Here is a 20,116-nt window from a genome sequence, read left to right on the forward strand (position 1 = left end):
TCTTTCTCACGAAGGGACACAGACCTGACAGTTCCCTTTCTTTCTTCTATCAGCAGTTCTCCTGTGCCCTGGATCTTCGCAGCAGTATACTAACTTGCTGTTATTTCTCTCATCTTGGAAAGCAAGTCACCTGACTGTTGTCCCCTGCCCTCCCCATCACTCTGCCTCACCTTTGTGCCCAGCACGCCTTGAAAAAATGGTCCTCCTTGCTGTGACCACTTCTTTCCCTCTGACCCTCTGTCAGACCCACTGAAGTCAGATGTGATCCCAGCCATCCCATTAGAACCGCTTTTGTCAAGATCCCAATGATATTCATGCTGCTAAATTCAGTTGTCACTTTTCAATCTTCATCTAATTTGGCCTGTCAGAAGCACTGACACCCAGTCGATTGCTCCCTTCCCATGGAACTCTTTCTTGGCGTGGTTTCCAGCACACTAGCTTTTCTTCCTCCCTGTCTGGCTCCTCCTTCTCTTTGCTGAATCTGCAGCTTCTCCCTGACCTTGTAATGCTGCTGCACTTTGGAGTTCAGGCCTTGTATCCCTGTCCTATGTGTGTGCACTGTGATGACCCAAGATTTTCAAAACCATCCATGTGGTAGAAAATTCCAGATGTATGCATCCAGCCCTGAGCTCTCCCCGGAAATTCAGATATGTATCCATCCAGCTTTCCACTCAGCACCTCCACCTGGATTCATAGGAATTCCACAGTCAGTGCTCCAAATCTGAATCCTGAAGCTGCCTCTGCACTACTAAACTTGCATGTTATCTTGCCCTCTTCCCTGCAGAGTTAATGGCGGCCCCAACCTTTCAGTTGCTCAAGCCCAAATCCCTGAAATATGGTGTTTTACCCTTTCTTTTAAAAAACTTTTTTTTTTGTTTAGACGCAATACCTTCCTTTTTGTTTTTATGTGGTGCTGAAGATTGAACCCCGTGCCTCACATGTGCTAGTCCTGTGCTCTACCACCGAGCCACAACCCCAGCCCTGTGGTGATCTTTTCCTCTTCCATGTTCCTATGCCCAGTATGACCCCCTCTTTCTACTACCAGCCCTGACGCCTTGGCACAGGCCACCCTTCTCTACCTGGGGAGGCAGTGGTCTCCGGCAGCCCCCTCCCCATTTCGTGCTTTTTTATAGTGGAGCCCTTTTTTTTAGTTTGGGGTTTTTCTTGTTAATTGACACGTAAGTGTGAACTCATTTGGGCCCGTGTGATCATTTGATACATGCGAACAACGCGTAATGACTGAATCAGGGTAGTTAGCGTTTCCATCTTTTAGTCATTGTGTTTGGGGACTTCCAACCCCTCTCTGAGTTCTTCGTGAAATATGAAATAGTTGTTACAGACGCGGTCATCCCTTTCTGGAGCACACTGGAGCTTATTCCTCCTGTCTAACTGCGCTTGGTCACTCGTACTGTGAGCCTCTCCTGCCCTTCCTAGCTCTAGGAATCGTTCCTCTCTTTGGGGGGTCAACTTTTAAAAACTCCATGTGAGTGAGAATAAGTGAGTCTGCGTCTGTGTCTCCCACTTCCATTCATTTTGCCTCAAGTGACAGAATTTCATTCTTATTATGGCTGAATAATATTCCGTTTCATACCCACATACATATACACCACATACTGCATTTTCTTTATCCATTCGTTAGTGGACAGACTCCTCCATGTCCTGAATGTTGTGAATAGTGTTGCAGTGAACCTGGGATTGTAGGTGTCTCTTTGACAAGCTGGTTTCGTTTCCAGTTTGTACGCAGAAGTAGGATAACTGGATCATCTGGTAGTTCTATTTTTAGCTTTTGAAAGAGCCTTCATTCCATTCTCCATGACATCTGAATTAGTTTACATTCCTACCAATAATGCATGAAAGTTCTCTTTTCTATGCACCTTTACCACCATTTATTAATGCTTTTATTTATTTATTTTGATGATAGCCATTGTGACTGGGGTGAAATGATATGTTTGCAATTCCCTAATGATGTTGAGTATTTTTTTCCATATACTTGTTGGCCATTTATATAATATCTTTTTTTTTTTTTTTTTTTTGAGAAATGGCTGGTCAGATCATTTGTCCATTTTTAAATTGGATTTTCTTTTTTTCAGTACCAGGGATTGAACCCAAGGCAAAGGCTCTCCCATGGAGCTCATCCCCAACCTTTTTTAAAATTTTGATACAGTCTCCCTAAGTCATCCAGGCTGACCTCAAAGTGGTGATTCTCATGCTTCAGCCTCCGAGTAGCTGGGATCACAGGCATATGCCACCATGCCCCTTTCGGATTTTTATTTTTATTTTATTTTTATAACTTTTTTCAGTTTCTTGAGATCCTACAGTGTAGTCTTAGCACAGTCTGATCCTGTTCAAATGAGAGTCATGTTGTGGCAGTCTTCCGCTTGAAAGCGGCCAGTGGTTTCCCGCCTCACTGAAAGTAAAGCCGGAGACCTTACTGATGACAGACGGGGCCCTACACAGTCTGTTCCACCTCACATTACCTTTCTTCCCTGCTCACTGTGTTCCAGGACCTGCCTCCTGCTTCCATGAGCATGCTCAGTCTGATCTCTCCACAGGGCTTTTGCACATTCTGTTGCAGTGTCTTCGCTTGGCTTGCTCTGTTACCTTGCATGGCTTGCTCTATTACCCCTTCCAGTGTTTCACTCAGATGTCGCCTTTGCAGTGAGGCATTCCCTGCCCACCCTGTTCCGCATCACCGTGGCCAGCCCTGCATTCACCGTTCCCTCGCGCGCCCTCTGTCCACAGCTCCTACCACCTCCTGACCTTGTATAAACTGACCTGAGCATCTGACGGTTCATCTCCCAAGACGTGCTCAATGAAGGCAAGAACTTCTTTCTCCAAGGGTGGCGGTTGTGGCTCAGTGGCAGAGTGCTTGCCTAGCACGAGGGTTTGATCCTCAGCACCACATAAAAATAAGTAAATGAAATACAGATATTGTGCCCATCTACAACTTCGAAAAGAGAAGAAAATCCAGTCCTTTCTCCCTCCCTTGTCCTCCTCCTCATTCTCTTTGGACTCACGTTTCTGTAGCACCTGGACTAGTGCCTGGTTTTGGATGAATGGAGGCAGAAGCGGTTTCATGTTTTGGGTGGTAGGTCACTATCCTGAGTGTACATCTGTATGAAGCCAAATCAGTTAGGATATGTTTTCCACCTGAAGCTGTACCCTTTATTCATTTGGTATCTATCAATTCTTGAAAGTATTGCTGCTTTTACTCAAGGCATAGCTGCACCTAATTGAAAATTATTTATTTTGGTGAGCTAATTAACCAAATATGCATACAGCGACTAGAACTTGAATCAAGAGAGGCAGACTGTTTGGAAAGCTGATTGAAGTTGACAGGTGACATCACTGAAAGATGATTAGGACGGTCTAAATAGAACTGTTGTGGAAAATAAACCATCCTTTTGATCTGTTGTATTTCTGGGAACTGTTGCGTACTTTTATTCTGTATAACAAGTAACTTGGTTATTTGTCATTCTGGTCAAATGCCAACAAATTCAGTGTCAGACAAAATATTTCCTTGTAATAAGATGAATAAAAAATGAATTAACTGCCAAGTGCTGTGGCTCATGCCTGTAATCTCAGCAGCTTGGGAGGCTGAGGCAGGAGGATTGTGAGTTCAAAGCCAGCCTCAGCAATTCAGCAAGGCCCTAAGCAACTCAGCAAGACCTTGTCTCTAAATAAAATATAAAAAAAGGGTTGGGGATAGGTCTTAGTGGTTAAGTGTCCCTGGGTTCAATACCCAAGGGTGGGGGATGAATTAACTGATTTTTCACAGACACATTCATTCAAGTATGTTTTAGAAAATTCAGTTCTTTTTAATGTTAGTTTTTTCTTTCTCAAAATACTGGATTAAAATTTAAAGGATATTTGTTTCACTCAGCCAAGGAAGTAAAATTGGGTTCAAACCATTTATTGATTGTGTATAAAAAAACAAAACATTTGGAAATATAAGATAGACATAAATCACTAGAAAACAATGTGAAATGAAATAGGAAAATGAACTGTGGGGTTCCAGATGAGGGAAGGCAAAATGGCATTCACATTAATGCAGAGGTGGAGGGGTGCCTGTCTAGCTTGTGGGAGGCCCTGGGTTCAACCCCTAGAGTCACAGAAAAACAAAACAACAATGACAACAAAAAGATTAAAGCAGAGGGCTGGCTGGGGTTGTGGCTCAGGCACTGGGTTCAATCCTCAGCACCGCATAGAAATAAGTAAATAAAGGTATCATGTCCATCTACAACTGAAGGAAAAAAAGATTAAAACAGAGATGTGGAAGTGGAGGATCCACACAGAAATTCCTGTGTGAGGACACTTTGCTCTCTAGATCTGTTTATTTGTAAATGAGGAGTGACCGTAGTATCACAGTCAGAGGGTTATTGTAGGGATTAATGAGGCAATGCATCTCTTGATACAGAGAGAATTCAGAGAAGTTAAGTGATGTGGTGAGTCATCAAGTCCTAAACTAAGAGGTGAAAATGACCATGAAGGTCACAACTGTGGTACCACTTGTCCCAGAGAAGTTATTCTGGGTCTTACACAGGTCCAATAAGAACAACCCCATGCCACAGCCTCAGTTGACTCACCAGACACGTTAGGTATATAGCAAAGCCCAAGCTCTCATGGGCCTTAGAGGGTCATGAATAGTAAACATTCATGCCCACCCCGGAAGTCATGGCACTAAAGGGTGATCAGAAAATCCTGAGGGACATCATGGTGGCAAGAACCAGCACTGAAGCGGAAGCAGCCCCACACTTTCATCACCTGGCGAATGGATAACAAATGTGGTACATCCATACAATGGAGTATTATTTAGCCATGGAAAGGAATGAAATTCCGATACATGCTACAAAACGGATGAACCTTGAAAGTGTGCCAAGTGAAAGAAACCAGTCACAAAATATCACATACTGTGTGATTCCATTCATATAAAATATCTAGAATAGGCAAGTTCATAGAGGTATAAAGTAAGTTATGGAACTGGGCATGCTGGTGTACATCTGTAATCCTCGCAACTTGGGAGGCTGAATCGGGAGGATTGCGAGTTCAAGGTCAGCCTGGGCAACCTAGTGAGAACCTGTCTCATGAAGGTTGGGGATGTAGCTCAGTATTTAAAAAAAAAAAAAAAAATCCTTTGGGTTCAATCCCCACTAACAAAAGAAAAAAATAAATAGGTAATTGTGGGTCTTTGGGCATGAAGAAAAGCCGTCATGCTAATGGGCATGGAGTTTCTTTCTGGGGCAGTGAAAATGTTCAAAAATGGATTATGGTCATAGTTGCACACTCTGAATATATTAAATACCTTGAGTGGTGCATTGTATGTGAATCATATCTCAATAAAGCTGTTAAAAAAAAAACTCCCACCATTGTGCAGATAGGAACCCAAGTAGGCTTGACGTGACTGACCGAGGGGTGAGCAGAAGAAATGGCAAAGACGGGGGTAAGAAATGAGCAGGCCATGCCCACGGAAGGACATTTTCTTACCAAGGAAGAAGCCATTGAGGTTGTAGGTGGCGTGTGGTCACCCGGTGCCTGTGGGAGGCCAAGTATATCAGCCCTGAGGACAGTGATGGCTGAAGCGGAGAAGCCGTGGGAGACTGGAGTCAGGCGGCAGGACAGGGCTGTGGCAGGAGTCCAGCAAGAGAGAAGGTGCATGTGAACCAAGGAGTAGAAGTAGACGTGCTTGAGAGCCATGTAAGAATTGGGAAGGATTGGGTGTGAGGGGCTGATGCAGAAAGGAGAGGAGGCCAGCCTCCCAGGAGGCCAGCATGGGGGAAGGGGTCTGTGCCATCACCAGCTGAGACAGAAAGAAGCAGGGGGAGCAGAACAGTAAGATGATTCTTCTTGAGAGCATCCGATGCCGTGTGGCCTGAGCTGAGAGTCAGAGAAGTGAAGATCCGACTTGTTGATAAGTATTGGAAGGAGTGAGCGATCTCCGCCCGTGCTTGCTCCACCTGTGATCTGTGCAGTTTTTCGGTATTGCAAAGACAAGTGCATCATTTGGGTCACCTGAGTAATGTGACCTGAGTCATCTACAGTTGTATCTAGTCTTCTCTATGGAGCTTTGTTTTCTGACTCTGTAGTGAGATTTTTTTTCCCCCTCCAATAAAAAGCTAGTGATGAAGATATACAGGATTACTGAGACTGTGCTGGCCTTCTGAGTACTAGAGCAATTTGCTAAAACCCCATTATTGGGAATGGAATACTTTTCACTAAAGAAATCTTACAGCCCTTTGAAATACAGGTGATAGTAGAACCTGTCTGTGTCCAAAGCCCTGAAGATGGTTCCAGTTGATACCACTGGGATGAATGGGTTAATATGTTCCCCAAATCCAGGTTCTGTGGGGTCTGAACTGATAAGAGAACAGAGCAGAACTTTTGGAAACTGAATATGTGATGAAGACTCCACATCTAAGCATAAGGCCTTGGAAGAGCCCAGAAGCCACACTCCCATTGCCTTCATCTGATCTTGGCCATGGTAGAGATGGGTGTTAACATGTCCAGCACAGTGTATACCAGGCACCATGTTCAGATATTAACCTTCAGAACCGCCCAAGGCACTGTACTGGAGGTACAGAAAAGCCCTGCCCAAGGTCACAGAGCTGGAAAGTGCAGTGTTAGAAGGGGAAGGACAAAAGAGAAAAGAACGCTAGGACTGAAAGCAGGCCTCTTTCAACCCCAGCTTTGCCACTGTCCGCTGGGAAACCCTGGGAAACAAAATCACGTAGCCCAGCCAGTGCAACATGACTTCGCCGTCAAACAGGAATAGCGAGGTCTGCCAGGAGCCCTTCCTTGTGTTGGTCTGGGGTCGGACCATGCGTGGAAGTGCTTTGATGGCGGAGTGCTCAGGAGGAGCCGTGATGTTGAGCAGCTTTCTCTTCCTCCTCAGTGTTGTGGGCGAGGCTGGAAAATGTTTTCATTTGTGCTAACTTTATTTTTTCTAATATTTCTGATTTCTTGGGTGTGATTTTTTTTCCAGGTTACTTGTCTTCAGGACTTTTTTGGTGATGATGATGTTTTTATTGCATGTGGACCTGAAAAATTCCGTTACGCCCAGGATGACTTTGTCTTGGATCACAGCGGTAAGGCTGTTCATTGACCATCTTATGACCCCTGGAACACGGGCTGGGATTTAGTTACCTGGTACATGTTAGGAGGTCTGCTGTGCTGAGGAAAGATGAGCCAGATGTGGTGGCTCTCACCTGGAGCCCCAGCTGCTTGGGAGACCGAGGAGGAGAAGGATCCCTGGAGCCTGGGACTTCAAGGCCAGTCTAGACAGCTCAGCAAGATCCTGTCTCAAAATACAAACAAAAAATAGATGAAAGGATAACTGAATAGTACTGGTGGTGATCTGAGGTTTCTTTTTTACCTCATTGTTTCGGTTGCAGCTGTAAAAGAGAAACAACGCGCTCCGTGTGTCTATTCCTTAGGAGGAAAAGCTATTTTGTGGGTGAAATTTTAAAAATCCCTTTTTCTTGATTTTATCCAATGTATGGAGTTTTCAGCTAAAAGAAGTGATCTCAGTTATTTCAAATGTTGTTCTAGGAATAGGGCTTTATTGTCTTAATTATTCTAAGCCTATCACGGTAATAATGGTTGTTTTAGCTAATACTGAAATCAAGTTCTTTAAATAGCACAAAATTATCCAGGCTTAAAATTTTTGAAAAGAAAGATCTTAGAGATAAAGTCCTACTCTTTTGTAAATGAGGAAAACTGGCTCTTAAAATAATGAATGATAGACAACTTCCAACTGAAGGGTGGTGACTGTCCAGAATAGAGAACTGTATCACCAAATAAATAGGGATACATGTGCTTTTTATGACTTGAGGTGGTAGCAACCTGTATCAGCTATCTATGTGCATGCAGTTTATCTACTTTAGAGATTTGCTTTTCCGTTTTGCTTTTCACCTCTATGGAATTTCTTAAAGGGTTTCTGTATTGTATTCTATTGGAATGTCCCTGCTTTTGGTTGGTTACACCACCATAAAGCCCTTAATTATAGATGATGTTCTTTTGTATTATCTCTGCTAATAATGTTCTTCCTCTTTCCTGTGAGATGGAGGTTGACTGAGAGATTCATTTACCTATCACCTGCAGTTTACATTTTCCTCCATTTTACCTTTAATTTCATAATATTTCCTTGTCAACAGTGATCATTTTGGAAGTTGAGAAACTGAAACTAAATGATGTGTTCTAGGTGATGAAGTTTATCTGGGTTGGGCATGGTGGTGCACACTTGTAATCCCAGCAATTTAGAGGCAGAGGCAGGAGGATCGCAAGTTTGAGGCTAGCCTTACCAATACAGTAAGACCCGAGTCGGCTTTTTTGCTACTGTGACTTAAAGACCTGACAAGAACAATTTTAGAGGAGGAAAAGTTTATTTGGGGGTTCAGAGTTTCAGGGGTCTCAGTCCACTGAGAGCAGGCTCCTTTCCTCTGGGCTCCAGGTGAGGCAGAAAAAAGGGCAGTGGAGGGAAGTACCTGAGAGAAGCAGAAAGAGAGCTCAACAAGGACCAAATATAAACCCCTAAGGCACATCCCCAGGGACCCACCTCCACCAGCCACACCCTATCTGTTTACAGGCATCACTCAGTTAATCTCTTCAGGGGATTAATTCACTGATTGGGTTAAGGCTCTCATAACCCAGTCATTTCACCTCTAAAGATTCTTGCCTTGTCTCCACATGAGCCTTTTGGGGGACACCTCATATGTAAACCATTACACTCTATTTAAACAAAACAAAACAAAACAGGGTTGGGGGCTAAGGTTGTATAATCCAGTGGTAGAGCACCCTGGCTGGGTTCAGTCCCCAGTATTACAAAAGAAAAATTTATTTGGATAATAACAGCAACAAAATATTTGTTCCTATGCATGTATAGACAGTGCACTGTGTGCCTGTTGTAAATTTAAACTAGTGGGGTCCTTCTTTGTTGATGGCCACCAGTGGCCTCCACTAGTAAGAGGTGAGTGAGAACTATTGATTTCTTCCCTCTCAATTTCTAGTTACTTAACCTGATACACAGAGAGGAGAATAATGGTCACTTCATAAGGTTTAGTGAGGATTAAGGGAATTAGGCTGTCATGGCTGCTAGAGTGTCCATCACTTACTCGGGAATATGTGTCTACAGGAATATGTGTCTACTGCTATTTCTGTTACTGTCGCTGAAAATAACCACGCCACCACCATTACATGGTGAAGTTGTGCAGTGAAAGCAAATCTCAGCCCTTATTCACCACAAGTGCATTTATTAGGAGATGAGTTTTTTGTTTTGTTTTGTTTGGTACCAGGGACTGAACTCAGGGGCACTCAACCACTGAGCCATTTCCAGCCCTTTTTTCTGTTTTATTTAGAGACAGGGTCTCGACCTTGCTGAGACTGGCTTTGAACTTGCGATCCTCCTGCCTCAGCCTCCCTAGCCACTGGGATTACAGGCCATGCACCATGGCACCTGGCTCGGTGACGAGGAGTTTTTAAAAATGAGTTGTTTAACTTGTGATCTTGAAGTCCTAACTGTCTTTTTAGGCTTATTACAACATCGTGCATTAAAGATCCACAGAATTCAGCTAACCTAATCTTGGTCAAGTAATAGATCTTCCAGTAAGAGCTGGGTGCAGGACTGGTTCTGATTCCTCTGCCAAGGGTATAGTTCTGAAGTTACTGGCTCTATATTGACCTGTCCTGCTCATAAGAGTGACAGTGCCTTTAAAATGTTTCTAACTGGTCCACACACTACACCTTTCAACAAGGAACACTTTCTAACACCCACAATGCCAATTAACCAAGCAAAAGTGGCTGCTGCTCCCTTCCTATGGAGGTTTTGATTTGAGTCTTTCAAATGCTAAGTAACCTCCCTTGGTGTGTATTTTTCTGATTAGTGTACTTCACATGTTAATTTACTGCCCCTAGGGTTTAGATTAAAACTAACCCATATTTTAATATTTCTGCATAAATTGAAGTATTTTAAAGTATAGACAATGTTATCTAATTCAATCCTCCATCACAAGCCTGTGAAGCAGATTTTATTCTTATTCCAATTAGGGTGAAGAAGAAAAGAGAAAAATGCTGAGACTTAGAACATAACCAAGGTCTCCCAGTCAGCAAATGTCAAATCCATGATCCATCCCAAATCTACATGATTCTAAAACCCATCTTCTTAATTATTCAAATTAGAAGCAATTATGTTCACTGTAATTAGTTCTGGTACTTCAAATACTGACAATTTATGGAAAGACCTAAGTTATTGTTTGAAGCTCTATTTTCCTCATTTTTAATGCCTCACACTTTGGGAAGATGGAAAATAAGACAGGAGTTAGCGCCCCATGTCCTTTGAAAATAAGGTCATCCAGGAGATGGAGAGGATAATAAAATCATAGTCTTGGCTTGTCAGTGCTACTCGTCCTAAAGAATGTTGCACACCTGGATGGGTTGTGGAGGTTTCTGTGTATCAAATTAGTAGGATGCTGGGGTTTTGGAACTGAGGATAAGCTCAGGTGTACGTTGGGGGCGGTTTCTTTGTACATTTAGTAGAACTGAGGGTTGCTCAGTAGTCCAACCCTCGCCTAGCATGCATGAAGCCCTGGGTTCACTCCCCCGCACTGTACCTTCCCCCCACAAAACAAACAAACAACAACAACAACAACAAAACAAACTTTAACAATAATAGAGAAATTGTGGGGTAATAGTTGGGTACGCCCTGCTTCAGTTTGTGCCCTTTTGTTTCTTTCTAGAATGCCGTGTCCTGAAGTCATCTTATTCTCGAGCCTCAGCTGTTAAATATTCAGGATCCAAAAGCCCTGGGCCCTCTCGTCGCAGCAAATCACCAGCTTCAGGTAGTTAAGAGAAGAGTGGTGTATGGTCACAAAAGGGGCTGGTCATTCTCCTTCGGTTTTATTAAACATTTATGAGCTGGTAGTCTCTGCCAGGCTTGTGTGCAGCCAGGTTCCAGAACAGCATAAAGATAAGATTTTAAAGCCAAAAATGTAAATCTGTTTTCCAGAGTCCTAAGTCTCCTGAGAAACTTGCATGTTTTTGTTCTAACACATCTTCTCAAGAATAGCCTTATTAAAAGGTCTTCTGGTATTTACATAGAAGTGTTTTACATTTTGACCATGGTGTACTGCATTTTGAATTTTGTACTAAATAATTATGGGTATTTATTTTTCTAATGTTCCTCTTATTGTAAAACATACACATACACAATTATGTTTAATGTTTGATAAATCTCCACTGGCATTTCCTTCAATCAAGCAAGGTAACAGTAGCAATGATCATTGTTGGAAAATGGTACTTATTTAAGATTTTTTTTTTTTTTTTTGGTGCTAGGAATTGAACCCAGAGCCTTGTGCATGCGAGGCAAACACTCTACCAACTGAGCTATATCCCCATCCGGGAGTCAGATTTTTCTATAATGAAGTTTCTTTCAAGTCTTAAGCCCATAGATATGTCATAATTCGAACTGTTTGGACATTTTTTGAAACAATAAAAACATCCATAAATATCTCATTATTGATTCTATGGGCTTGTTTATGGCAATTAAGATAATTTTGCTTGTTTCACTTCCAACTAAGGGAAGAATCATGAAAAACCATTGAACAGGGGGCAAATCTAGGGCAGGAGCAAGTGGAATCAGTGAATCCCCTTGGCTGGCAGCTCGGGAAGGCGGCCTGGCCCCTCCCCTGCTGTCTTTAGGGCAGGCTGTCCACCCTGCTTTCTTGCGCACCTTAGACCTGCTGAATAACCACTCTCTTGCTGTCTCCTCCTGCTTTGTGTACACTGCGCGTGTGCAGTCAGGAGGGGAGGCCACCACTCCAGTGCCTATTCTGCAGCCAAGTCCCCAGGTGAGCCACCATCGCGATGGCTTTGTCGCTCCGCTGGGCTTCTGTTTCTGTCGTTGCTCCGTTTGTTTCCTTTTGCTCCATTTCCATGAGTGTGTCTGGCCAACTCCAATGGGCACCTGACAGGGTGAGAAACTTCACAGTGCCCGAGACCCAGTGATCGATCGCCTCCTGCCTGCCTTTGTGCAGCGGAGATGCAGAGTGATGGAGGAGGCACGGTCACCTCAACGAGCTGTTTCTAGTTAATTTCGGAAATTTTTCTGTGATGGTAAGAGGTTGATGCGGTTTGTTGATGATACAAAAATTGCCATAGAAGCTGTTGTACTTTTCTACCCTCAACCTTTCTCCCACCCCAGGGTGAAGCACTTAGGGATCTTTAAAACCCTCGAATTCAAAGTACTTTACAGTAACATTTGCTGGAGTAGAATTGTGAGCTGTTTCCTGTACACACAAGGAGGCTGTTGCTGTGATCTTTCTAGTGGCAAAGCAATGATTTTCATAAAGTTACGGCTCAGCACACTCTGCCAGTGGACACCTTGAGTATTTTTACCAAAGATCTCTCTGCCATTGACCTTACCTTAAATTGTATTAGGCTTTCTGTAAATTATCCTGAAACTCTGAAAGCTAGTATAATATGAAATTTGTATAAATATGACGACCTGAGCAAGTAATGTGGTACATACAGACTTACTGCTAGATTCCTGGATTTTGTTTTAGGCGATATGTTTACAGATATTTATTACATCAGTATAATTAAATAAGAGAGAGTAGTTCAAGAATCAGATATAATTAATTCAATTTTGTCTCCCTGAGGTCCAAAGAGGAAAATTAACACAATGAACTAAAAATGTTTCAGTGCTGCATTTGCCCTGCAGACCAAGTGCTCTTTGGCAGACTTCATAAATGATTCTTTTTAACTTGAATTTGGAATTCTTAAAAACTGATGAAGGGACACTGACATTCCAGGATGCAAATTTTCACCTGAATCTGTATTTGGACAGAGCAGGCCTCTAACTCATGGGTAAAAGTTGTGAGATTTTAAAATCACATTTCAGAGGGCATGTGGCCTGAGAAGTTAGTGGAGAGAGTGTTCGGCCCTCACTGTGGTTATAGAAAACTGAGAGCCCGAGTCATCTGCTGCACTTCACTGGGATTCTGAAGAGAGCCGCTCTACTTAGCTAAGCAGTGCTTTCTCCCCGTTTTCCATCATCAAGAGCGGGAGAGCTTTGTGTTAGAGGCTACAGTGACGGGAGCAGTATCGTGTGCTATTACAGACGGCTTTAGCTGTGGAATACCTGTGGCTATGTAAAACCCTCCAGGGGAGCTGGGCCCAGTGGTGTGCACCTGTCTAGTCCCAGTGACTTGGGAAGCTGAAGCAGGAGGATCACTTGAGGTCAATGGTTGCAGGCCAGCCAGGCAACTCAGGTCTCATCTCAAAAAAAAAAAGGAAAAGGACTAGTTGGAATTTCAAACAGAGCTCGTTGTTTGTAACCATGATATTGGAACAGAAGCGCTGCATTGAGCGCAGTCTTCTGGTCCAACTCTTCAGCAAAACCCTATCAAACTACCCAAAACAGTATGCTATGAACACATGGATATTAATGTGGATAACAAAAGGGGGTTCGTAGTTACCATGATGTAAATCTTAAAAATCCGTGTTTTAGCTTGTGAATCTTTCATTTTCTCTCAAGATAAGTATTTGGAGCAAAGAAATAAACAACAGAGCCCCCCAAATTTCTGTTACCTTATAGTTGAAGGGAGGAAGATAAATTTGGGGGGGCAGTGAGGGAGAGTGAGAAGTGTTGCGAAGACCCCACTGGCCTTGTACACCTGCCCGTGGGCAGCAGCGGTGATGGGGAGGGGACACATGCCTCTGTCCAGAGCTCCATTTAGCTTCCCCAGATCCCAGGAGAAGTGTGCAAGTAATGGAATTAAGGACTTCTTATCAGTGAACATTTCTAGAACCTTCCAAATGCTGTTGAAAACAAAGTGCTACATGTGACTAGTATCTTTTTAGGATGAGAATTATTTTGAAAAACTATGGACATGTAATTATGGACATGGATTAAATCCCTTGCAGTGAGTTTTGTTAAGAAATCATACTTAGGGGGTCTGCATTTGTAGCTCAGTGGTAGAGTGCTTCTCTAGCACATGCGAGGCACTGGGTTCGATCCTCAGCACCACATAAAAATATGAAATAAAGGTATTGTGTCCAGCTACAACTAAAAATACTTTTAAAAATCGTGCTTAGGCATAGGTAGATTTTTAAACAGCCATGTGCAAGAACTGATTTTTAAACATTTTCCTTTAGTCCCATTTCTATCACCATATCAGAAAGCCTTTGCTCCCAATGTGAAGGCTGATTGATTAGGAACCGGTGACCTGTACAGATTGTTATGTGGAATGGAGGTTAAAATAGCTGGGCACAATGGCACATATCCCAGCTACTCTAGAGGCTGAGGTAGGAGGATCACAAGTTCAAGGCCAGCCTCAGCAACTTACTGAGATCCTGTCTTAAAATAATAAAATAAAAATAATAAAACTTAAAAGGGCCGGGGATGTTGCTCGTGGCAGAGTGCTTGCCCAGCATACCTGAGGCCCAGGTTCAATCCCCAGTCCTGGGGAAAAAAGTAGAATTCAGGCTCAGCTCACAGCAAGTTTACTAGTTTATTACCTATAATGGTCTCCTTTTCATATGAATTCTCTTGAAAGAGATATTTTTAGAAACTATTTTTTGCAGCAGTATTAGGTTAACGCCAAAATTGAGCAGAAAGTGCCAATTGCCTATATATCTCCTGCCTCCAAACGCAGGGGGCCTCCTCCATTTTCAGCCCCCATCAGAGTTAGTCAGCATGTCATTGTCACTGAGGTCTGAGGTTCACATTGAGGTTCACTCTTGCTGTGTGTTTTATGGTCTGGGCACATTCATGATGGCCTGTATCCTCCATTATAGGATCATGCAGAGTGGTTTCACCACCTTGAAAATCCTTTTGCTCTACCTTTTAAAGGAAAAAATAAAGAACAGCAGTTGAAATTGAGAAATATCAAGGACTGATGTTTTCTTGTTTTTATACCTATCTATATCTATCTATATCTATATATCTATATAGATATCAATCTCTCTATATATATATGTATACAGAGAGAGAGAGAGAGAGAGAGAGAGAGATTCTTTTTTTGTGTGGTGCTAGGGATTGTCATGCATGCTGGGCAGGTACCACTGAGCTACATCCTCAGCCCATAACAAAGACTGTCAGATACTTTATTTTTTTTAGTTGTAGATGGGCACAACACCTCTATTCTATTTATTTATTTTTATGTGGTGCTAAGGATGAAACCCAGTGCCTCACATGTGCTAGGCAAGTGCTCTGCCTTTGAACCACAACCCCAGCCCTTTTGAATAATTTCTTTCCCCCCTTTCCTCTTTGGAATATTAGGGATTGAATCCAGGGGCCATCTATCACTGCACTATACCCCCAGCCTTTTTAATTTTATTTTGAGACAGGGTCTCACCAAGTTGCTTAGACTGGCCTCAAGCTTGCAATCCTCCTGCCTCAGCCTCTCGAGTAGCTGGGATTACAGGTGTGCGCCCCAACACCTGGCTGAATGCTCTCGAATGTTTCCAGTTGTGTAGTGGCTTGTGTTGTACTTGTCTTCTAAGTACCATATATTTATTAAAATATAGATATCGAAATGAGCAGTTCAGAATTAGAGAAGGTGTAGTTTGGAAATTCAAAAATAACTGAAAAAGATGTCATGTTTACCGAGTTTTTAAAATGAGCAATATGATAAACAAATATAACTTTGTAAACATGATATCCTTGTTTCCAGGTGATTCATCTCATTGTAAATATGTCTTGATTCAGAATTTCTGCCTCTTCTCTCTGGTGCTGACTTTTTGAGTCACCAGTTCAGAACCTTTACCTCTGCATTTGGTTTTTTATACTTACTAGTATCTAAAATAGTAGTTGTCTTCTCCCACATGTTAAGAAAAAGAAAGGTAGATGGATTTTTTTCTTTCCACAAAGATCAATGGTGGTTTTCATCTCATTTGAGCAAAAGCTTTGGAGATGAATAATAAAAGAGATCATATATACTCCTTAGAAGAGAAAACAATATATATACTAGTTCTAAATGTTAACTACCAGCTTTGTGAAATCACTACACAAATAGATTGGGGTGGTATGAATTGGAATGAGCATGAGTGGTATTGAAGTGTTTGGTCAGCATTCTGTAGAGTAGAATCTGAAAATTAACCTTCCTTCTAAACAGGGGTGGCCATGCTCTCCCTAGCATAGGATCTCAATTGAGATTTCTACCAAAGAAGCATATAGAGGTTGGGAGGGACTGGATAGAAAATGACCAAGAGATTTGCCTAAAAATGAAGAAAGTAAGCTGTGTGGGGGTGTGAATTAGAGAAGGGGAGAAGGAATTAGAAATAACTAGCCTCAATAAGTAGGAAGTTGAAGAATATCTTTCATGGTCTTCAAGCGAATAAATATTGCAAGGAAAATAACCAGTCATTTTTCCTTTCCATTAAGAATATACTTAGAGAACAGGGGTGTAGTCCAGTGGTAAAGAATAGATTTTGCGTATGTAAGGCCCTGGGTACAGTCCCCAGCATCTCCTCTCCCCACCCCCAAGAAGGGAATCTATTTGGAAAATGTGGGTTATGGTGGAGTTGGTGGGGAGAGCCCAGGAACTTCTTGGTCATTCAGGTTGGTATATACCAAGACAGGGTATACTGGAGGTTCTGGAAGAACCTTCAAGGTAATCCATTGCAGAGGTACTGCCAGTCATTTATCTTTTCTGGCAGGCGGGATATATGTACAAGTTGTCACACCTCCAATCCCATAATGTCTTATATATTTGTTTATATCCCTGTTGAAAAACTGTTATTGAAAATGATTCTAGTTTTACTCCTTGTCCTTTTTTTTTTTTTTTTTTTTTTTTTTTTTTTTTTTTTTTTTTTGTCTGTAATACAATACATTATTTTTTGCTTCGTTTGCTGAGTTGCCATCTGCTTTGAGCTGATTGGAGCTGTATTGTGCATGTACTTAGTGTTTTTGCCCAGCCTGGTTGTTTCGGGTTTTGATGATTTCTGTCTCCTTTGTTGTCTCGTGGTCAGTCAATGGAACTCCCAGCAGCCAACTTTCTACTCCTAAATCTACGAAATCCTCCAGTTCCTCTCCGACTAGCCCAGGAAGTTTCAGAGGATTAAAGGTATGAAATAGAACATGTGGCATGCTTGTGTGATTTTTGTTGTTGTTGTTACATTTAAGGTGTGTAGTTAAACAGTTTAATTTGTTGAGGGGCTTGAGTACAGTAACAAGTTATGGAAGTTGGATTTGGAGCCAGGCAGACCAGGCTTTGAATGCTGTGTCCTGTCATAATATTGGCTAACTTCTCTCTGCAGAAGTGTTCTCATCTCCAAAATGGGAATACAAGCTTGTTGTTAGGATTGAACAGAATGTGGTAAAATATAATTATTTTCTATTTATTATAAAAATGATTCACAATGGTAAAGCCCTGGAGAACATTGTAGTTCTTTTTTAAAAAATCGTATTTTAAATAATGATTGCAATACGGCGACCATTTGACTTGTTGAAATCTAAAATATAGTGAAATTCTGATATCATATCTATTCCCACATGTGGTAATGCAAAAAAAGTTCATTTTTGGTGAGGAACTTAGAAATCTTAAGTGTTCACTATGATGACCTAAAAATGTAAATAGCAACAACATGATAAGCAGTTTGTTCAGTAGGCAGTTACCTAAGAAAGAGAAGAACGATGGGCAAAACTGAATTTGTGGAATTTTGTCAAGTTTTGTTGTTTAGTAGATCCCAAAAATTTAAATTTATAAAATGTGCTGGTAAAATAGCACTAAATACTTTGGTTAAAGATTGGATGTTTCCCTTATGGGAACAATCAGATTGTATGGTAAAGTATTCTAGAATACTGAAGTATAACCAAAGCCATGTATGTGTATGTAAATAACTTTAATTCCGAAATTACTTGGTGTTTGGTTGATACCAGATATACCATTATTAGGAATGCCATCTCCAAAGTTGGTTTCTTAAACACTTCAAATATGGTCCAAGATGTTTCCTTTTCCTTAAGGATGCTGAAGAATGTGTTTTATTAGTAGAATGAAGGGTAAAGACCCTTCACCTTGAGTGAATGAGGAGTCAGTACCTGCCAAGCCTGGCAGCCTGACACTACCAGAGCAGTGTGGGCGTCTGGCTCACCGACTTCTGGAAGGTTACATTCTCTGCCCATCAGTAAGGCTGGCTTGCTTGCGCTGCCCTGGGAATGCTGTGTGTTCCCCTGTGAACATGAATGATGCTCATCTAAGATTCCCAGGAAAGTTTTTAAATCATGAATGCAAAAAACTAGGTGGCTCCTAGTGCTGGTCATTGTTAAACTGGATTAAACCACTGTACGCTTTCCAGCGAGCCACATGTAGAAGTCATTCGTGTTTCTCCCCAGGCAGGGGTGCCATTCTTGATCTAGGGCTGTATGTGACTATCAGGCGAGGCTCCTTTGTCCTTGCTTACCTTGGGTCTTGACCACATTCCCCTTTTTCTATCAATAATAGTAAACTGGGCTACCATCTTTCTTCTTGGTCCATTCTCAACTGTAAGCCCAAGACTGTCCTTTTCTGCAGTTGCTACTAGGTTCTACTTATTAACAGTTGAAACAGCTTCAGGACTGGACATATAACATTTTAAGGAGGCATACTAACACGGGGCACACGCCCACTCCACACATGCACACACACACACACACACACACACACACTCACTCACACACAGGGGATAATGAGCATGTATGGAGTGAAGATGCATGGAATGTATAAAACATGGTAATACATTGCATTATTGCCGAAACATCAGGAAAATGTGTTTCTCCTATGATGAGTGTATCTTAATTTCCATAGTAACCCCAAGCACACAGGAAGTCCTCAAGGATTAGTTAGTGAGGACAGGAGAGAGTAAGATACATCATTGGTTGATTAAAGGAAGTATCTTACTGGTCTAGATTGAAAATGAGATTATAAGTAAAGATAAAATAAAGAGTAGTGGTCTTTCTGTGACCCTCGCTTTCCCACCACACCTGAGGCCTAAGGGCTTTAACAGCTGTAAGACCTTCTCTGGGTTTTCTTTTTCTCATCTGTTAAGGGCAATTGATTTTTAAATGACCTCTAAAATATGAGGATTATCATTGTCAAATAGGAAAAAAAAAAAAAAAAACAAACAAACTAAGAAGCTGGGGGTCTCTTCCTTTTCCTCTCCCTTGAAAGCTCATTCAGGAACCCCACGTTTACCTTCGATATCAGTGGCGAGGTGGGCCTGCCACATGAAGCCCTAGGCCACTGCCTTTCTCATGGGCCCTGCCTCCTGGAAATCCCATTTCCTTACACTTCTCAACAAGCTGTGGCATGTATTTCACGGAGATGAAAACTTTCAAGAAAAAAGTAAAAGAAAAAAATTTTTTTAAAAAAAAAGAAACCCTCTTTCAGCGAATTTCTTGTCTACTTGCTTTTCTATACCAAACGCCCTAATTCTGCTGCCCTTGTAACACTCTGCTCACATCTGTCCATGTTTGCATTCTTTCTTTCTTCTCGGTGACATTACAAATGGAAAATTGCAGATAATTATCGTGTGTGAGTCCCCTGCTTTCCCCTTCCTCATCATTTACGGCAACTTATTAAGATCACTTAGGAGGGAGCGTCTGACAGTGGAGGCCTGTTTCTTGGGGGCAGGAACTATTATCCTAGTGAGATGCTTTAATGATTGTGGGGGTAGATAATCCCTTTTTGCCAAAGAACCAGAGAATTTACAAAAGCAAGCAAACCAAGCCCGGGCTGCTCTCTAGGAATTAAGTAAGGTGATATCAGGGTAAGCAGAATTTGATGTTCTATCACAATTTTCCCCCTTTGTATGAACTTCTGACATTTGTGTATCTTAGTGGAGACATTGAACAAAAAATGAAAATAAGGTGGTATGTGTGATGTTTACTCTCTGATGACATTATTAGTGCCGCTTTTGTTTGCTTGTTGAAAAAGAAATACAGAAGCAGTCCTCTCCACAGAAGGTACTCAGTTTTGTTTTGTTTTTTTAAACACTGTCTTTGTAAAGAAGACAACTCTGCTCCATTCATATGTAGTTAAAGATCATGTTCTTTGAGGGATTGGACCAAAGCCAGTAGAGGAAGCAAAACATCCAATTGGGAATAATTTTTTAGAGTGGGAGTCTAAAAAATAGGGATAGTGACCAA

At 41.9% G+C, this 20,116-nt stretch overlaps 1 protein-coding gene across 10 annotated transcripts in view; it reads left to right on the plus strand.

Moving 5' to 3' along the window:
* DCLK2 (doublecortin like kinase 2) overlaps positions 1 to 20,116 on the plus strand; it is a 155,319-nt gene that overhangs the window by 88,792 nt on the left and 46,411 nt on the right. For 6 of the 10 annotated variants that reach the window (XR_013766254.1, XR_013766255.1, XM_079154197.1 and 3 more), the window contains exons 3-6: positions 6,980 to 7,082; positions 10,728 to 10,829; positions 11,787 to 11,837; positions 16,963 to 17,057. Coding sequence is in view for 8 of the 10 variants with exons in the window: in XM_079154197.1 (XP_079010323.1) it covers positions 6,980 to 7,082; positions 10,728 to 10,829; positions 11,787 to 11,837; positions 16,963 to 17,057 (351 nt within the window). In the remaining 2 variants the exon portion in view is untranslated. The remainder of the gene's footprint in view (positions 1 to 6,979; positions 7,083 to 10,727; positions 10,830 to 11,786; positions 11,838 to 16,962; positions 17,058 to 20,116) is intronic. The other 4 variants (XM_079154195.1, XM_079154196.1, XM_079154198.1 and 1 more) reach the window with 3 other exon arrangements.

Source organism: Sciurus vulgaris, assembly GCF_902686455.1.
Source record: "Sciurus vulgaris genome assembly, chromosome: 9".
Taxonomy (NCBI): Eukaryota; Metazoa; Chordata; class Mammalia; order Rodentia; family Sciuridae; genus Sciurus; species Sciurus vulgaris.